Below are 18,354 nucleotides of genomic sequence, written 5' to 3' on the forward strand. Positions count from 1 at the left end.
GGTGCCAAGAGACTGAAGAGGCTGCGCTCGGCGCTCCTGAGATACACCGCTCTCATGTACACAAAGAGGCGCACGCGAGCACACACACACACACACACACTCACACACGCATGCGTACTTGGGGTAGTCTAAGGGTTTCATTTATAGTGCAGTTCACAGACAAAGGAAGAGGGTCCATCCATTTTTAGAAATAAGTAGCTGTTGTTCCTAGCTCTGTGTGATGTGTTTCTGAGGAAGCATGTGCATATTTGTGTTTGGAAGAGTGTGTTTCTCTCAAGCATATAGAAACAGGGAGAGAGACAGACAGAGAGAGAAAAGCACGTGACAAGCTATACACAATGGCCATAGCCTGACTGGATTACATTCTGAGGTTGCCATGGAAACCCTCCAGCTCCACCATGATGGGCATGAGGTCTGTGTCAGTGGATGCTGCTGAGTCTGGCACCTCTGCTGCTGTTACCTACACCTCTCTGCTCCACATAAAGAGTTAAGCTAGGCGAGCCTACAAGGCAGACTGTGCTACTTTGTCAACACTGCCTGGTCTTGATTTGGAACATGGGGGCGATAAGAAAGTGAAGCTCTGCTCCATGAATTTGGAAAACACTGAGTGCAGACCAAGGGGCGAGGCAGTGTCACTTTGGATTAATGTTCATCAGCTCACCTTTTAGTGACCCAGTCACCAGGCAGTACAAAAGCAATCATCTCTGTGTGACACACAGACTAGGCCGGGGAGACAAACACAGAGATGAATATTACACAGAAAGATAAACAAGAGAGGTGAGATCATCTAGGTTACCCATTAACCCTTTAAACCCTCGCTGCCTGCCAAGGCCTACGAGTTATAGCCTGTGGCCTGCGTGTTCTCAGCTGTTACACAACCCCGCTACGCTACCTACAACAGGCCCAGGTGCATTAGTACACAACTACCCTCTGGGACAATCTCAGCATCGTAAGACCAGAGGAGGCGTCTACCTCTAAACCCAGATATCATCTCGCTATTCAGTTAGTACTGACCTGAAAAGGTTCTCGCTACAAATGGAAGCAACCAATATATAAGGCAAATATGAAAATAAAGTGCAAGTCAGATATTCACGTCTTTAAGTCGCTTTGAATAAAAGCCTGAATAAATAATACAAGCTCTACCAAGTAGCTTGTGTGGGTAGTTGTGGATAGAGATGCATTTGCCTAAACCAGGCCATCCACTCAGATTAGCCCATAGGCCTCAGCCTGATCCATATTCCCATCCAATGTGACACCATTAATCTCTGTCTAGCAGTCTCATCCATTCTCTGTCCTCTTATCTCGGTATAAAAAAAAACCTCAGCCCTGGACACACACATCCTATGATCAAAGACAAAAATACATGTCTTTGTTGATAGTACACGGTAGCCTATGTAGGTTATAGTGGTTAGAAAATGTAGGATCAGTCAGCTATTCATAGCTTTTACTGTAGGCCTACCAAGGCAGTCTCAGGTGAAATCTATAACTAAAACAATCGTGTTTAGCCTAAAAGGCATAGCTGGCTAAAACAGCTTTTCACCACCAGCACAACACAAACAAGCATGGCATCTTTCATCATCAAGCCTGCCACTGCCGCTTACTGAAAGCCAGTTGTCCTAGTGGGATGATGATTAACATAGCTCTAAAACGCGGTTTAAAAAAAACATATTTTCGAAAGTAGCCTAATGAATTGGTTGGCTTCAGGAAAATTAAAGGCAATCTGAATGTTATTAACCTTTGTCTTATGGTGTAATTACAATTAGCGCAATAATGGCTGTCAATGTATAGCGTGCAGCATAGGCTACAATGTAGCCTAGTCTGTTTTGTAAGTAAAGAGACGCTATTAGAACAGGCTTGGACACATAGCGCTGAATGGCAGGAGATAATTAAAATTATTAGTCGAAGCCAATCCACGCAAAATCCAGCTCTATAACAACGGTGGTTAGATGACAGCTCTCACCAACAGACGGGCATTAAAATGATTCGGCGCGTCTACCGTTCGATATCATGCCAATCAGAGTAATGTTGGATTAATAGAAGATTCATTGCTTACAGCTGATGTTTTCAGTGAATTTGGGTTCTCCACAGAATTTTAAGAGGCATTCAATAATGGAATCTATGTTATGTATAGTCCAGTTAATTATGTAGCCTATTCCATGGTGCTGCGGTGAAGCGCCTTCACTGAGTAGGAAGGCACGCTACGCTAACGTCTTAGCATCTAAATAAAAAAATAATTTTAAGTCTGACAGAGCACAAGACAACAACATTTACATTCCAGGGACATGCTAGGCGAATACAAAATGACAAAGAGCTACTCACCTCAAGCTCCACAGTCCACGGAATTACCTCCCAATGTGACAGCGGACTCCGACAAGGCACAGCCATTCGCCAGTGAGTGTCACTGTTTACGAATCATAGGGTTGCGGTGCCATTGGGCAGACAGCCCAGATGAGTTCATTCTAGTGACAGTGAGCTATTTGCTGTGCGAAAAATGTATAGCCGGTAAACCTACATATGACTGCGAGCGAGGACACCAGCTACCCTATTTGGTGTGTTTCTTATGTGGGCCAATGTGTGTAGATTAAGTTAGAAAATTATCTGCATTTCCTAGGTTTTTGTAGCCTTCGCCAGAAGGTGCACTAAAAATGAACTAAGGATGAGGTCATGGTTCAGGGGGAAAAATGCCTGACGTCATTCTCGACCAATGAGAGCCGGCGGCTCAGGGGTTAGCTGACGTCAGCCCTCTGATCCCTAGATTAAAGAGACACAAGGATTTCATAGTCTGTATTTACTGAGCCTAGCAGATATTGCCGGTGTGTCGCAGAGTAGTTGTTGTGGGTCAGCTCACCTATGATTCGCTTGTGAATAAATGAGACAAGCTCAGTGAAAATTAAGTGGGTCGATGACAATTCGGTTTTAGAAATAAAAAGAAAATTAAGAATAGAACATAGGCTAGACTGTAGGGGGTTGTCATGACCTACATGTGTGTAGCCTAAGATATACACAAAGATAATAAATCAGCTCTGACAGAGGGCCTACATTACAGACATACTGTAAAGAATAGCAGCGAGTATTTGCACTTGAAAATGAAATGAAAATGAAAGTTAGACGTCTAAAGAAAATGTGGTGGTCCTGGGAATTAGACCATAAATGACACGAACGCCATCTGGTGATGGATTAATGAAAGTAGTCTAGGCAAGGTTACATTTGTGTGAGATCCTATTTTAAGATGCAAAACTAACGAAAACATAACAATCAATCAATATGAAGGTCAAAATAATAAAAATATGCTATGCCTATGCCACGCAATTCAATTGGAGTGTGGAAGTGAGAGTGGGATGAACAGGAAGAATAACTGCAGAATGAGGTTGTTGTTTTCATTGATGGTGGCAGGTGGAGGATTTGGAGTGTTTCACATGCTGCCATCTACTGCTTAAATATAGAAGGTACAAGTTTGGATTTTTTTAAGTGATGAGGTTCCTGGTTTCATAAAACTGTAATGTTGCAAAATGTGTCATAAAAAGTTAGACATTCCTTTTATAACATAGGCTTAATTATCGTTTTTGTCTCATGTAGCTAGGCCTATGTCAAAGGCGTAATTTGGGAGATATCTCTTCTTCGGAAACAAGTATAAAAAGTTAAATGTGTGTGTGGATGGGGGATAATCATGGCTGTTTTTGGTAAATTCACATTTATTTAGCCACCAACACTTTGACACTGTTCTCCAGTGAAGCCACATATCCCCTGCAACAGTTTAGCAGATACTCTAGAAATATCTTAGTTCAACCACTGCAAATGAGATACCAGTGACAAATGAAATGGGTTAAAAAAAACATGAACACTTTATTTTAATCAAGACAGTGAAGAATGAGTCATACAAAATAAACACACACAAATGGACAGGCACACACACTTTGTCATGGACTTGTATACAAACCAAACCCACGCATGCACACAAAACATGCATGCCCATAAATATAAACTAACACACAGGTGCTTGCATATATATGCAAAGTGACCGAAAACATTTTAAGGGTAGGTTCTTTCCCAGGCTAATTTGCCATGCTCCATCTTTAGATGCAAAACCAGTAGGAATCGTTCAGGGGATAACAGCAAACACAGAGAGTTTGGTGGGTGGTTAATGATTTCAGAGAATCAGATAGGCTGCAGCCTTGAGTTGTCTCATTTTAAGATTACACAAGCAGTCACCACTGCAGCAGATGAGAGAGGTCTTATCTTGATTTTAGCATTCCTTTCTGTTTGCATGGCTGGAGTGAACATGCTTTTGTGTCACATATTCTTAGAATAGGTCACTGTCCTCAAAATGTCCTGTCCTCAAAATCAGAAAATCAGAAGTTTATCATACTATGACTACTTCTATTATTATTATTATTATTATTATTATTATTATCCTCTTCAAAACACAACCTGTGAGTAAATTTTGTTGATCAATTGTGTCCAGCAGTTTCCACCTCAGGGTCTGAGTTTCTATTTCCAGTCTTGGGAAACAATCTTGACATAAATATTTGAATTGCATAAACAGCAAATATTTTCATGTTTTTCAGTGACTCTTGCATATGAAGTGAATAAGCCAATGAGCCAGGTGAGCCAATGTAACGCTTTACTATTAACATTTTATTGATGCTTGATTTTGTGTCCTTCAATCTTTTTCAATTTCATTGTGCTTTTCTGTTAATTGTCCAACCTTTTAACTATTGAAAAGTCTAGTAATGATATTTCACAAAATAAGTATATAAGATGCTCAATTATAAGTTTTTTTTTAAGTGTATCAGTGACCACCATTTTTTGACAATATGTTGTTCCTACCACACTTTCAGCTCATGAACTTACTTCTTTTGATGCCACAGAAATGACAAACTACTCCTCAAGTCATAGATAATTAAGGAGTTTCATTTATATAATTCCCACCCTATTGTACGCAGATCATGACAATACCGTTCCTTTGTAATTAAGGTAACTTCTGCAAAATACTTTGTACAGTAGCATTATGATCACTACACAAAAGTTTAATTTGTGATACTCTCTGTGTTATTGTGCAAAGATAATGGCAATGACATCCCTTTGTGACAGATAGCTATAATAATTTGTTGTGCAGGTTACTAGATGCCCATTGTTATGATTTTGGACCATCCTCACTATCCTGACATATCAGAATAATATAGTAAATTGATTAGTTCTTACATCATTTGCTGAAATCTCTTAATTTGCCACACAGCTCAACAACAAAACAAACATACATGTCTTTTCATACAATGTTTATGATTTAACGTTTTGGAAAAGATGAATATGACAAGGAAGATCTTCATGTGGATGTGTATATGTGAGTCTTGTCCCTGTTTATGTGAAATGGCCCTTGACAGGACTGCAGGACAGGAACTGGTCTCTACTGGAGTGGGAGAAGATAATGACGGTCACACCCAGACTCAGGAGATCAACGGCAGGAGTGACACAGTCTAGGAGCATCCTCGTGGGAGGTGATAGCCATCTGCCATATGGTAAAATGACACAGGTCACTGATAGGGCTTGGAGAGATACAACATCATGCAAACATCTTACAGCTGTGAACAAAGTTACATGAAATTGCAAAGAAGAAAAAAAAATAGAAAGTTGATTTATATGACATTACTTGCATGTTTGTAGAGGGAGCTGTGGTGAGCTATAAACAGACCTTTAGCATGATTCATGTGTGCAATTAGGACCAATTTGATGAGCGTAAACAACGCAAAGATAGTAATTGCCAGGGGACTCCTCTCTTTTCTCTCGCTGTTGCAATCATGAGTGTTTGCTTCAAAGCCAAACATGAGTTTAGTTACCCGCAGGGAAATGGGTGACCTCTGTCAGGGTGGTTGTACTGTAATCCCCTATTCACTACTAAAGGGGGGGGGGGTTAATACATCATCAGATTAAGCCGTCTCTCTGGAGCGGACGATACGGAGCAGAGACCTTCCCATGATGATGTTTACACAGTCTGACCTCTAAGAGGGATAGCACAGAGGCTCCTATCCACACTGAATGTGATGGGGCCCAATCACATTCCTCACTGCGCTGATTTCTTGGATGCTTGAAAGATGAGCTACCGGTAGCTACTACTGTAGCTTGATTTGTTCACGTTCACTGTTAACAAGTATGTTCAGGTAAAGACTGGCTACAGTTCAATAAATGTGAAAAGCTCAGGGCAGATGAAATTCAACTCAATTTGAAAAGGAGATTATGTGCAGATGTAGATGCTGATCTTCAAGGATTGCTATAAACCTCACACCAAAGTAGACAGTATGTTGCATGATAGTGGGTTGGCAATGCTAACGTATTAGATGGACATAGCTGAGGATTATGCCAATTCTTTGTTCAAATTATTTTTTCTGCCATTAGTTGTGCTAACATAACAGCAGAATTCTGCATATAACTGCAAAGACGTCCATTCTTCGTGAAGACATTTCATTGGATGAGATCCAGGAGATTCTTGACCCCTTGATTGAAACATAACAAGTAACACATCCTTTCTATGTTCCCTTTTCAAGGAATGTTCACATCTACTAATGCAAGATGTTATCATTTCCTAAAAGTAACCAGACATTATTGTCTTAATGAAAAGACCCAGGCAGGACTAGAGTGAGGAAATGTAAGGATGTTCCACCCAAGAGCACGCAGTGAGCTGCTACTCAGAAAGTCGAAGTCAAATGCTGCCCCTGTCCTCCATAAACATTCCCTCTGTTTCCTGTCACTGCTATAAAACACTATAAAAACTTTTTTTCTGTTTTAAAACGTATTAAGAAGGGGAATAAGTCACTGAAATTAGCTCCATCTCAGGGGTTGTATATTACATTTTATAATGCCAAACATTATATATGATACCAGCATCAAAGTACATTCATCACCTCAGGTAATTCTGCTTATGAATAGTGAACATAAAAGGCAAACAACTAACATTGTAAGGGCACAACAAACGTTTACTAATATAATATATTGTGATTGGAGGGCATGTGCCAATCCATGTGGACTGCATGGAATACCAACTAAATACAGCTCCGCTCCGCATCAGGGTCCTGTTCGTCCTGTTCGTCCTGTTGGGACTTATTTTCCGATAACCGATAACTGACCGGCAGACAATACATTATCCCTTACGTATTATATAAAGCAATACATTATCCCTTACGTATTATATAAAGCTCTATTCAGTGTTTAGGTATATAAAGCCTGGCCTAACCCAAAATATTATTCCCAATAAACCAGAGGTGACGGTTTATTGTCTTCCTTAATTACCGGTATTCATTTTAAATACCATATGAAGACATTGCCACGTGGTGAGGGATTCATGAACTTTTGGAATGTGGCTGTGTGCCAGAGTACACACTCTTGGGAAGTGCCATTGTCTCAACTGTGTGCTCTAGGCAGACCTGGGTCCCGGGTCTCTGTGAAGGACCCTCCTCTCCTGAGGAAGCATAAAATCTGACCAGCCAGCTGACTGTTGTGCTGTTGTGACTGTTGAGCTGAAATGCTCCATACCTTTTTGAGGTGCTGTAATCAGAGATCACTTTGGTATTCAAATCCAACCCTGGCTCACACATACATAGGATTAGTGGTTGACTAACTGCTGTAGGATTGGGGGTTTTGCATCTTCAAAATTCTCTCTTTTCATTTAAATTTGTGGCAACAAACTTGACAGCAAGAAATAATCTTATGAAATGTGAACAATGACAAAGATAGTGAATCTGCAATGAGATGTGAGAACAAGACAAACACAAGCATGAGAGTGAGAGTTGGCTTCAGCTGAAAATAGCATTGAATTGTACAGTATCTGTAGCAGTTTCTTTGTTAATATCTTACCACACCAACTCCCATCCCTCTCTCTCTCTCTCACATACACACACACACATCAATGTTTTTCTTTCATAGCACTGAAGTCCATAAAAGATTATAGTTGCCATAATATTCTAAAGTTAATTGGCAGGTATTTTTTTACATTTATCATACAGTAACATTAAACTTTATAGAACAGTTTTGCATATATTAAATAATTTGCCAATTTAAAATCGAAAGGATTCTACAGCTGTTCCTTTTCTAAATCTAGCTCACGGAGCTTTAGCTGAAAAAATTCTGAATACATCCCACAGTATGTGACTGAAAACGAGAATGCATTAGTTTTATCTGAACAATTTGATCTAATCTAATGGTGCAAAATCAACCTTGATGTTTCATCATCTACTGGTCAAGATATTTACATGCAGCACACATATCAAATTCACAGAGTGTACTAACTTTAAACATAAAAAACATTGTATTTGTTTAAATACATACATTTCAGAAGAAATGTGGTTTGGTTTACCACACATGTCTAAGAACTGTTGTTTAATGCAAATTATGTCTGATAGTGAGTGAAGTTCTTTAAATACCATCTGTGTCAGTGACACTGGGAAGTGTTCATAGTCAAATCGTGTGTGTCCCGTGTTTGAAAGTTCACTTACTTTCCAGGATGCCCAGTGTAGAAAAAATGCTGAATCTATCATGATGACCATGTCTTGACACATAGTGACTCTCAAGCAATGGTGTGAAACTAATTCCTATTAGTTCTCCCTCTGAGAGAGTCTTTAAGAAGAACATAATTTTGTTCATTAAACTCAGGACCCCCCCCCCCCCCCCCATGTCTGTTCACTTATTTCCACTTTAATAATGTGTTTTTTTAAAAGGCACTGGCAACATGTTGTGTTCTTGTCAAAGTGACCTAGCATAATTTCCTTTTAAGAAGCATGAAGAATCACTATTCAGAAGTGTAAAAGATTGTCCATCATATTCAGACACTCTGGCTACCATTTAAAACTGTGACACTTCTCAGCGGTGACTTGTCTGATATTTAACCCCTGTTTGCCATGAACTTTTTACATGTGAAGTTATTGAACAAGGGTCAACAAATGACCAAAATATGGTCGTATTCTGATGATTTGAATTAGCAACTGTCCAGCCCTATGTTCACACCAGCACAGCTGCATACTGGCCATTTACTGAGAAGTTTTTTTCTTTTTTTTGAAAAACCTGAAGAAGAAATGCACTTCAGAGAAATGAATTGAAATGACAAGGCCCCTTAGACAAGGTGAGTCCAGAAAAGTCCCCAAACTCCTAAACATGGAAGAAAAGCTATATGAAGCGGTATGCATTGGATGCTGTCTTACATCAGAGCCTGGAGGCATGTTTTGTGTATTATTGATTTTTCCAAAGGAATAAATGTGAACAAACACCCAGTTTTGTATCAGTCCCTTCACTGCTTGACGTCTATTACACTGGGACAAAACATGCAGTGTGGACCAACACACAAATGTACGTTGCCTTGCAAATTTACACTTGTTTTTAGAAGTTTATTAATATAAATAAATGTATATGAGAGCAGCCATTCAACACATTCTTTACTATTAATGTTTAAATGGGTCGGGGGTTCCAATGCTTAGACTAACAAATCTATTAATCCAGAGGCAGTAGCAACTGAGGTAGGAAGATGTTTTATGGCTTAATAGCTAACTCATTTGAAAGAGTACACAACTAATGCATCATTGTTTTCATAATATACCTATTTGCATTTTCACATAATGTTGTCAGGCAAAGTTACTGAATGAGACACTATATGACTGTACAAAGACTGGACATGGGATGGGTGGACTTGACATCAAAGTTTCTTTTCTCCCAATACAACGAATAAAACAGACTGAGGGCCCTTAATACAATTCTAATCGTAATTGCAATCGCAATTAACTTCCACCTGTCCTAAATGTATTCATATTCCTTTCATTTATTAGAAGATATGATCAATAGGCTGGGTCTTTTCATCGTCACAGCCTATTTACATTAGCCATTCATGGTATTGTTAAGGGACGCGCTTATGCATTCCTTGGTCCTTTCCTGCTAAGTTATGGCAAGAATGTGGGATGGCTTTTTAATTTAAGAATCCTCCAACTTCCTCTGCTCAGGACAACCACTGGTCAGTTAGACAACAGAAAAAGCCAGGAGCAGCGAACGACTGCAGCAATTTGATTACAGGCAGTATAGGATAAAAAGTAGTCTGAATTGTAAAACAGAGTGGAAGTGTAGTGAGGGTACAGCAGTGAAGGCGTAAAGAGCACGCGGAGCAATTTCAAAAAGTGACGCTAATCCGCACACTGGACTCTTCACCGCTCCTCCCAACTAGGAACACAAAACTTTCCTGTCACCAGTAGCGGTTTGTCATTACCGTTGCTGTTGTTGCGAGTTTAAATCCATTGTAGCCAACGTCTTATTATTTACTGCATTCTCATTCGAGTGAATCGGGAAATGTAAATGGCAGTTGCTTTGTAGCGCATGTTAATTTCAGTCATCTATCCAGCATGATTTTACGGCAGTTCTTCACGCGCACCGTACAGTGGACGCTGATATTCACCTGTATCCTCCTCAAGGTAGGTTTTTATTTAATTGCATGGACCTCTTGTGCCTGGCGCGCGGCGAGACATGTAGAATCTTGCCTAGCCTACAACATGAACGTATTTGTTTGAGTTGGCAAATGCACCTGTTGCGCCTGACAGGTATATGTGGACAGTAACCTAAAGTAGGCTAGTTTAATGGTCTGATTGTATACGTTATGTATGTATGTGGATATGTATGTATGTATGTATGTATGTATGTATGTATGTATGTGTGTATGTATGTATGTATGTATGTTTAATGGTCTAATGCTATGCTATGAAAATGCTCTGCTTGGAAAACGTAGATTGTGACCATGTGGACCAACTTCTGAAATCGATGAAACTCTAATGGGTCTGAGACATGTATTGGACTTATTCTGACTATGATGAGACCAGATTTGTTGCTGTTTGGTTACTAAATTTACTTGACTTATTGATCAGTTTATAAAGTAGACCTCACCTACGCCTATAATACTTTTTTGGAGTCGCTTTCATGTATAATTATGTCATGAACAGAACGTGTGTAGGCTAAGCCAACATTATTGTGGTCCCGATGGAAAACAAGTTTTCAGATAAAGCCTTAATGAGGAATGAATCAGCACAGTGAGAAACTGCTTGCTAGAAAGACACCCATCTTAAATACTCAGGAGAATGGCTGGGCACTGCCACCCATCTTAAATACTCAGGAGAATGGATCTTAAATACTCAGGAGAATGGATCTTAAATACTCAGGAGAATGGCTTGGCACTGCCACCAAAAAGATCACAGTGATGGTCAGGACAGATAATGTGTCCTAGTAGAAAAGCTGCAGCTCATGTGCTCTGGAGGCAGGGATACATGAGTGTGTGTGTGTGTGTATGTGTGTGTGTGTGTGTGTGAGAGAGAGAGAGAGAGAGAGAGAGGCAGAGAGAGAGAGAGAGTGAGTGTGGGTGTGGAGCAGCACCTTAAAGGGATTTACATCACCGCTTTCCTGTTATTCTTCTGCCTTCTGCCTTACCTCCTCTCTTCCCTGCTGTGTCTGCCTTCTGCCTTACCTCCTCTCTTCCCTGCTGTGTCTGCCGATGTGGTGGTTCACTCTGTGGTCTCCTGCCACAACATCCTCTGTATCAGGACTTTATGTGTCACTTGTGTGTCATGCTATGGTCGGTACACAGTTTGCCCGACTCTATTTCACATATTCCTGGTGCTGCCATGAATAAAATTAATTAATGTGACACCAAAAACCAGATGTACAAAAAGACCTTAGAACAGGTTAGAAATGTATCATTCACATTTCAGTGGGAAGAAAATGGTCAGCGGCAGTATCAGCTGGTTTATGCCTGCCGATGAGGAAGTTAGGCACACAATAACTAGTTCAGTCATGAGGAACATTTCACTTTTAACAGAGCTTTTGAATCAAAATAGGAAAGGAAGTGAATTATTTATTTTTCGTATCTACTTTGTAATTGACACGGCATCAGTGTGCCACATCTGGTCAAAAGTGGCCTCAATCCATTTTGGGACGTTACTTTGTCCGGGCTTAAAAGCACATCCCCTATAAATATCTTCTGAATTGTAGGGTTGACTAAGTCATTTTAATGCTGTAAATAATTTCAAAAGCAATATTTACTCACTAAAGTATTCTGTATGGATTATTTGCAGATATAATCTCTGTTTGACCTGCAACCCATATTTTAAGTTTATAAGTAAATTAATGTCAAATTGACCTTAGTGAAGTGTATGGGACATATCCTTGAAGGCATAGCCTTGAGATGGCTTTGCATATTATGGGGTGCATGACTATAATTAACAATGGAAATTCTAGTGTTGATTGTTGTAGGATAAGGAAATAAAATTCCCCTGATGCTAAACACAGGTTAACCATTCAAGCTGAAGTAGGCTAGAATTTCGAAAAGGGTTCAGATAAGGCTAGATATTTAATCCACTTCCCAGGTAAGAAAGGGAATGTGGTAGCATGGCGTGTTAGTGCTGTACAACCGTACATTTCTTTTTGATCGAATTTGTATGACACATGTGTGCTCTAGTTAACATGTCCTACAATGCCACAGTGATGCTTTAGGGTTCAGTCAATTAATCAACCAATCATGTATTAATCCTATCCCTTTGATTACTTAATGGACTTCCCACCTAAGAGTGATGTGTCTAGCCACAGAGATTGTTTGCCAAATAATTTTTTTGTTCTAAAGTAGTTTTCTTTTATGGGCACCAGCATGAATTGGATATGCAGATACTTTTCAACCCAGTTTATTGCCGTTTATGCCATACTGTACAGTCCTGCCCATATATCAAAGAATGTAACTTATTTTTACGTCTTGCACACTTGTCATTGTGTCAAACTGTTAGTTGAAGGTTTTCAAGTGTGCTTTTTAAGATTGGTCACAAAGGAAGATGCTGCAGCAGCCGTTGGTTTGTTAAGGGTTGCAGACACTGGCGCCAACACGAGTGCGACGTACTGCCCTTTCAACATTCTACTTACATCCCATTATTATCTACAACGCCGCACACCAGTGTCGACCTCTGCCGCACCTCCACTGGTGTGCGGGGTAGAATTGAGAATAATGTTGTCAGCGTAATCGAATGTCGAAAGCAGAGTGCACCGCACTCATGTCGGCGACGTTTAAATGTTTTTGGAGTTCAATTAATAATAGGCTAAACATGTAATAATAAAATGCCAGAACTCAGTAATACAAACTAATCTCATGTGGAAGAAACCAAGTCAGTCATCCTATTTTAGCTCATCTACCTTATTTTAGACACAAAGACATTCAAGCCATTTACAGTGTTTATTTCTACCATAGGGGCATTCTTAACAACAGCTGTCGTTTGGTGGTATTTTAGACTACAGGAAGTCTACGTAGGCCTTCAAACAGTAGGAAAACCTCACATTGTTCTCCAGTGGAGAGGGAGAGATGGAGGGCCTTCTTGGTCTCTGCTTGTTTCCCATCAGTCCTTGTCCAGACACACTGGCGGAGTTATCATTGCTGCATGCAATATAGACATAGATTTCACGTGCCTTACAGTCAAGACGGGGAAAGCAGCAGGGTTGGAGTATAGCCCGTATTCGGAGGGCCCAATGTTGAGGTTAGGATGGGCCACTGAGCTGATGTGGAAACTGCTTGCTGGGGTTTTTGCTGCAGTTTGGTTTGTGCTTCCTCATTCCCTGAGTTTACCCTGGGATGGATGTGATGAAGTCAGCGCTGAGTCTGACCCACAGCGTCTCTTCCTGGAATAGCAGGGCCTTTAAAGAAGGAACAGGGTCATTCTTTTTTTGTCATTGTTTTGAATAATATGGGATGAGTGATTATATAATAATTAACTATGGAAATTCTAGTGCTGAGTGTTCTATTTAGGACAAGGAAATAAATGCAGTAAATTCAAAAAGTGCCCATGTGGGCTGGCGTATGGGCAATATCGATGAATAGGCTGAGTGACCACGTGGTGTTCTCTTCTCTGCACAGTAATTATACCATCTCATTGTAGCTGTGGTCCAGAAAAGGAAATCAGCAGGAAACGTGAAACACTTTGTTATATAAGAATTACTTTTGTTAGTCAAAAAATCCCCAAAACTGAGCACAGAACATAACATATCCACCTAGACAGACCTAAGCGCACAGAGACGATCCCTATGGTGCGATGTGGCGGTGCCAAAACCCCACATCGTCACAGTATCACATATACATTCATTGTGTAATATACACTTGTGATCCCTATAGTTTACTGGCCATAGTTACGGTCTTTTTTACTGTCTCTTTCTGTATATCAGTGGAACTGTCAAACTAGCAGACGATGCAGTTAAAACATTTGACACATTTTGTTTTGGACATTTAAAGGCGCGGTCAGGGATTTCGTAGGATGTCACGTTGGTTTGTGTTTATGTTTATGTTTATATTCATTAGCAGACGCTTTTGTGCAAAAAAATGTACATTATATTTTAACCATGGACCAAACGAAATATGCCAAAGAGGTAGCTCACCCCTACTTTCAGTATTCCTAGAGAAATTCCCCGCAGGGTTTTATTTTTGTTTGGGGGCAGCTATTTGTATAAAATCCCTGACTGCGCCATTAAACCCAGTGATGTCTTTATTCCTAGTGTTTAGGAACTCAGTCAACAGATGTCATATGAGCTTTATATATGCATAATGATGCAAAAAACGCAAAATTTAAGAGGTTGATATTTGGCGGTTGCAACTTTCTAAGAATAAGTAGCATACATTTGGTTTGCATGCAATGAGTTAGAATACTTTCTACTTGTCATACCATTCCTATTTTGTCCTATGGACTTAACACTAACCACAGTACATTAAGGATTATTATTACATCAAACCATAATATAGTGCTCTAATTAGTATAATTTCAGCGTGACCAGAGAATCGTAATATACAACATACCCATGCAAAGTGTTATTCTAATTTCAAATTTGATCTGATGTCATAGCCAAATCCCATTTGATATTATTTGTAATCTCCCCCCCCCTCTCTCTCAACTAAAAGCTTTATGACAAGCTTCATAACATTCGTTTAGCAGACACTTGTCATCCAAAGTGACGTACATACAGTATGTCAATTCTATTACAAGGGACTACATTGTCCCTGGAGCAATATTAATGTCCATGTAAACGTAGGCCTATTACTCAATGTTAACAATCGCACATTATCAGGTTTCTCTGTGGTGCGTGTCAAGGTAAGGGTTATTGCCAATACGTAGGTGGTACCCAACTGGAAAAGTGAGTTTGCTGCCAGCAGTCGAGTGCCATGATAAGATCTTTTCAAATGCATAAAAGCCATGGGCAAAAGTTTAGGAAAATGTGTACAAGCCAGGACTATAAAGGCTAGGTCTCATATTCCCGAGACATGGTCATATTCAACTTATTTTAATAATTTCAGCAATGCATTATACTGTAGCACTAGACCTCTGGTTCAACCAGGGGAATAACAATGTGGGTACAGTAACCAAACACAACCTGTCCATTGAAGCATTTTTCTGTCTAAAAAAGATGCAAATCAACTGGAAATCCGACATCTAAAAGAGGAAGCACATGGTGTCTTTCTCACAGAGGTAAATTGTGTTGACAGTGCTGATAGCGCTGTGTCTGTGTTTCAGATGTTGACCAAATGTTCAGATGTTGGTACATTCCCTTGGTTGGTACACAAAAACTGACAATATTCTACGTAATATCTTTAGTCCATCATTATTGATTCCGTTTTTAATCCAAATCAGACTTCTTTTTTTTTTACTTTCCCAACAGAATGATGTGTTGAGACACTGATGTACCTTGGAGTTCAGCTTATATCTCTTTGTTTGTTTTCTTTGTGTCTTTGTCATTCGCACTATTCAGTCTGGGGTATTTTCATCTTACTGCCATGTCCATGGAGGTTAATAGTCCCAATGTCCCATGGATCATAAACTTCTAAATCTACTGTAGTCACAGGAACATCAAGCTGCTTGGAGGTAGTCTTACAGCCTTTAATATGTTTTCCTTCTGATATCCTCAGACAGCTCTTTCCTATGCTTTCTCTCGTCCATGTTTAGTGTGATGCGCCAATATGCATGAGTGTGAATGCTTTAGGAGATTAGTTTGTCTGTAATGTGGCTGAGAAGACTCTTCGGCCATACGAGTTTACTGACTGCTTTCCACTATTTAAGAAATTGTTTTGGCCATTGGCCATGTTTCCCTTCTAAACATTACCCCATTCAATTGTCTAACTACACTTGGAATAATAAAGTCACCCTTCTGGAAAGGTGGTACTTCCTGTAGTCTGAATTAGTCATCTAGGTTTTAACCATGAAATGAAATTCACTTTTGAGCATTATGTACTTGTATTTGTTTGTTTGTGCCTAGTGTTGTTGTTTTTGGATATTTAGACAAGGAGAATGAAGAAACTTCATTCATATTTAGCTAATAATTCTGCCCAAAGCAATCCTCACAAAACCTCTTGCTCATTCCCAGTGTAATACTGCATTTGAGTCACAATCACACAACAAGTCTTTACTCACAACATCGGATTCAGAAAGGGTGCTATATAGCCTGCTATAACTATACTCCACTATAAGAGCCACCATATAGTTATTCAGTAGTGTGCTATGAATTAGTGAATGTGTAGATGTTCTGAACACAGAGAAGGGCTTACATACACATGACTAAAGAGCTGGATAGAGGCAATTAAGAACAAAGGAACCAGGAAGTAAAAAGAGTTATGAACTATAGAGCTCTGAAGTTCGCCTATAAGGAACCAAAGCTGCCATCTTTGCCCAAATAAGGAGATCCGGGTGTTAATTGAAGCTAACTACCTATGGCAAGTTGCATTGCAAGTTAGCTCTGGGGTAGCAAAAATCTAAGTTTGCCGTCTTAATGTACCGAACATCACAGGAGTCACTCAATATCAAAGGCAGAGGACAAAAATGTGTTGATAATTCAAAACCCCCATGTTATTTTCCCATAGGAAAATTCACAAGATACCGGATCTCAAAGATGGCAGCTTTTTTGTAGATGAACTTCAGAGGTCTATAACACAAAGATCTACAGGGAACAGGGTTACTGTAACAGGACTAAAAAGCATATGAGTGCGTGTGAGAGCATACGGAGCTCTGTGAGTGCGTGTGAGAGCATACGGTTTTGGAAATAGACACACAAAACTATGAAACTAGATAAATGAAATCCCAAAACTATGACACCCAGATGTGAATTTCAGCAAACATGAACTGTTTCAATTATGACATTCAACTATTTTTAGATGATCAAATTGAATTATTATCTATTGCATTGACTTGGTGCCTGTGTGGATATGAAAATGCTGGTGTCAACGCAGTGGATGGTTCCTGCAATAGGAGCATCTCTTAGTGACTGCTCAAATCTCCATTAGACTGGCCTATTAAAACCAGATAAGTTGGGGAACAGTAAGCTATTCCATTGTTTGTGAGAACAGCTTGTATTTGTGCAGCATAGTTGGTGAGAGCAGGCAAAGTTTGTATGATGATGATGATAGCAAAAAATTCTGACTAAGATAGAAAGAGAGAGTACTGTGTACACATATTTTGACACTTCTACTTTTAAGATAAGGTCTAAGTTAGTACACTGCTTTTAAGCACTGGATTGACTTGAGCCTGTGTTACTGTAACAGGTCGTCTTTTAGAAGCGATCTGCCTCTGGCGTGATGAGAGTGTTAGAGAGGTGAGAAGTTAATAGATGTCAGTGACAGCGCTGTCAGAGAGCTTGACAGAAAGAGAAATGGAAAAGTTCTGGGTGGAGGCTGTGTGATCGCTGGGTGTGTATGTGTGAGAGAAGTGTCAGAAAAGGGTGAGGGTATTCAAGAAACAGTATGCTCTTTTTTAAAACAACACTTTGACACTTTTTAGGTGCCTTTTTTCAGACATCTTGTTTTGGTAGGATTTTGATATTAATTTTGATGGTACACGTATGGTCAGGGAATGGACAGACAAACACATAAGCCGTTCCCACCAGCCATCCAAAACACTGTGCAGTTCTGTGTTCCAGGCTGGAATACACTGCACAAAAAAACTGAAAGAAAATCTTTCTTGAAATAAATCTTGTTTAGTGCCGGTCTCCAGATCTTCAACCACACTTGATCCTTCCTTCTACAGTAAAACTCTCTGACCCGAGTGTGATAAGGGAAAGCTAATGCTATGTCAGTTAGGTACACATGGGAAAAACGGGAAACACTAGTAAACAGAGAAGTGCAATAGAGCAGAACTTTTAACAGCTGATGAGCAGAGAGCAAATCAGTTGCTTCAGCTTTTTTAAATGCCAATAGCAGAGCATCAAGAAGAGGTTATTATTCTCAATGCATCCAGCAGGCTCTGCCGTTTCAGAGGTGAAGTTCTCTTCAGTGGCAACTTCAGGACTTTTCAATCAATGCCCTGTTATGAACAGGTCATATAGAGGTCATATAGAGGT

General features: G+C 39.8%; 1 protein-coding gene across 1 annotated transcript in view; it reads left to right on the forward strand.

Annotated features, from left to right (window-relative positions):
- Positions 1-10,113: 10,113 nt before the first annotated feature.
- The window catches only part of LOC143138785 (receptor-type tyrosine-protein phosphatase beta-like), a 63,455-nt gene continuing 55,214 nt past the window's right edge, over positions 10,114-18,354 (forward strand). The window contains exon 1 of the mRNA XM_076299171.1: positions 10,114-10,436. Coding sequence (XP_076155286.1) covers positions 10,368-10,436 — 69 coding nt within the window. The 5' untranslated portion in view covers positions 10,114-10,367. The remainder of the gene's footprint in view (positions 10,437-18,354) is intronic.

This window comes from Alosa pseudoharengus, unplaced genomic scaffold (assembly GCF_046254945.1).
Source record: "Alosa pseudoharengus isolate Yale_2024_CS ecotype anadromous, Long Island Sound unplaced genomic scaffold, YU_APseudo_1.1 YU_APseudo_1.1_scf_10, whole genome shotgun sequence".
Taxonomy (NCBI): Eukaryota; Metazoa; Chordata; class Actinopteri; order Clupeiformes; family Clupeidae; genus Alosa; species Alosa pseudoharengus.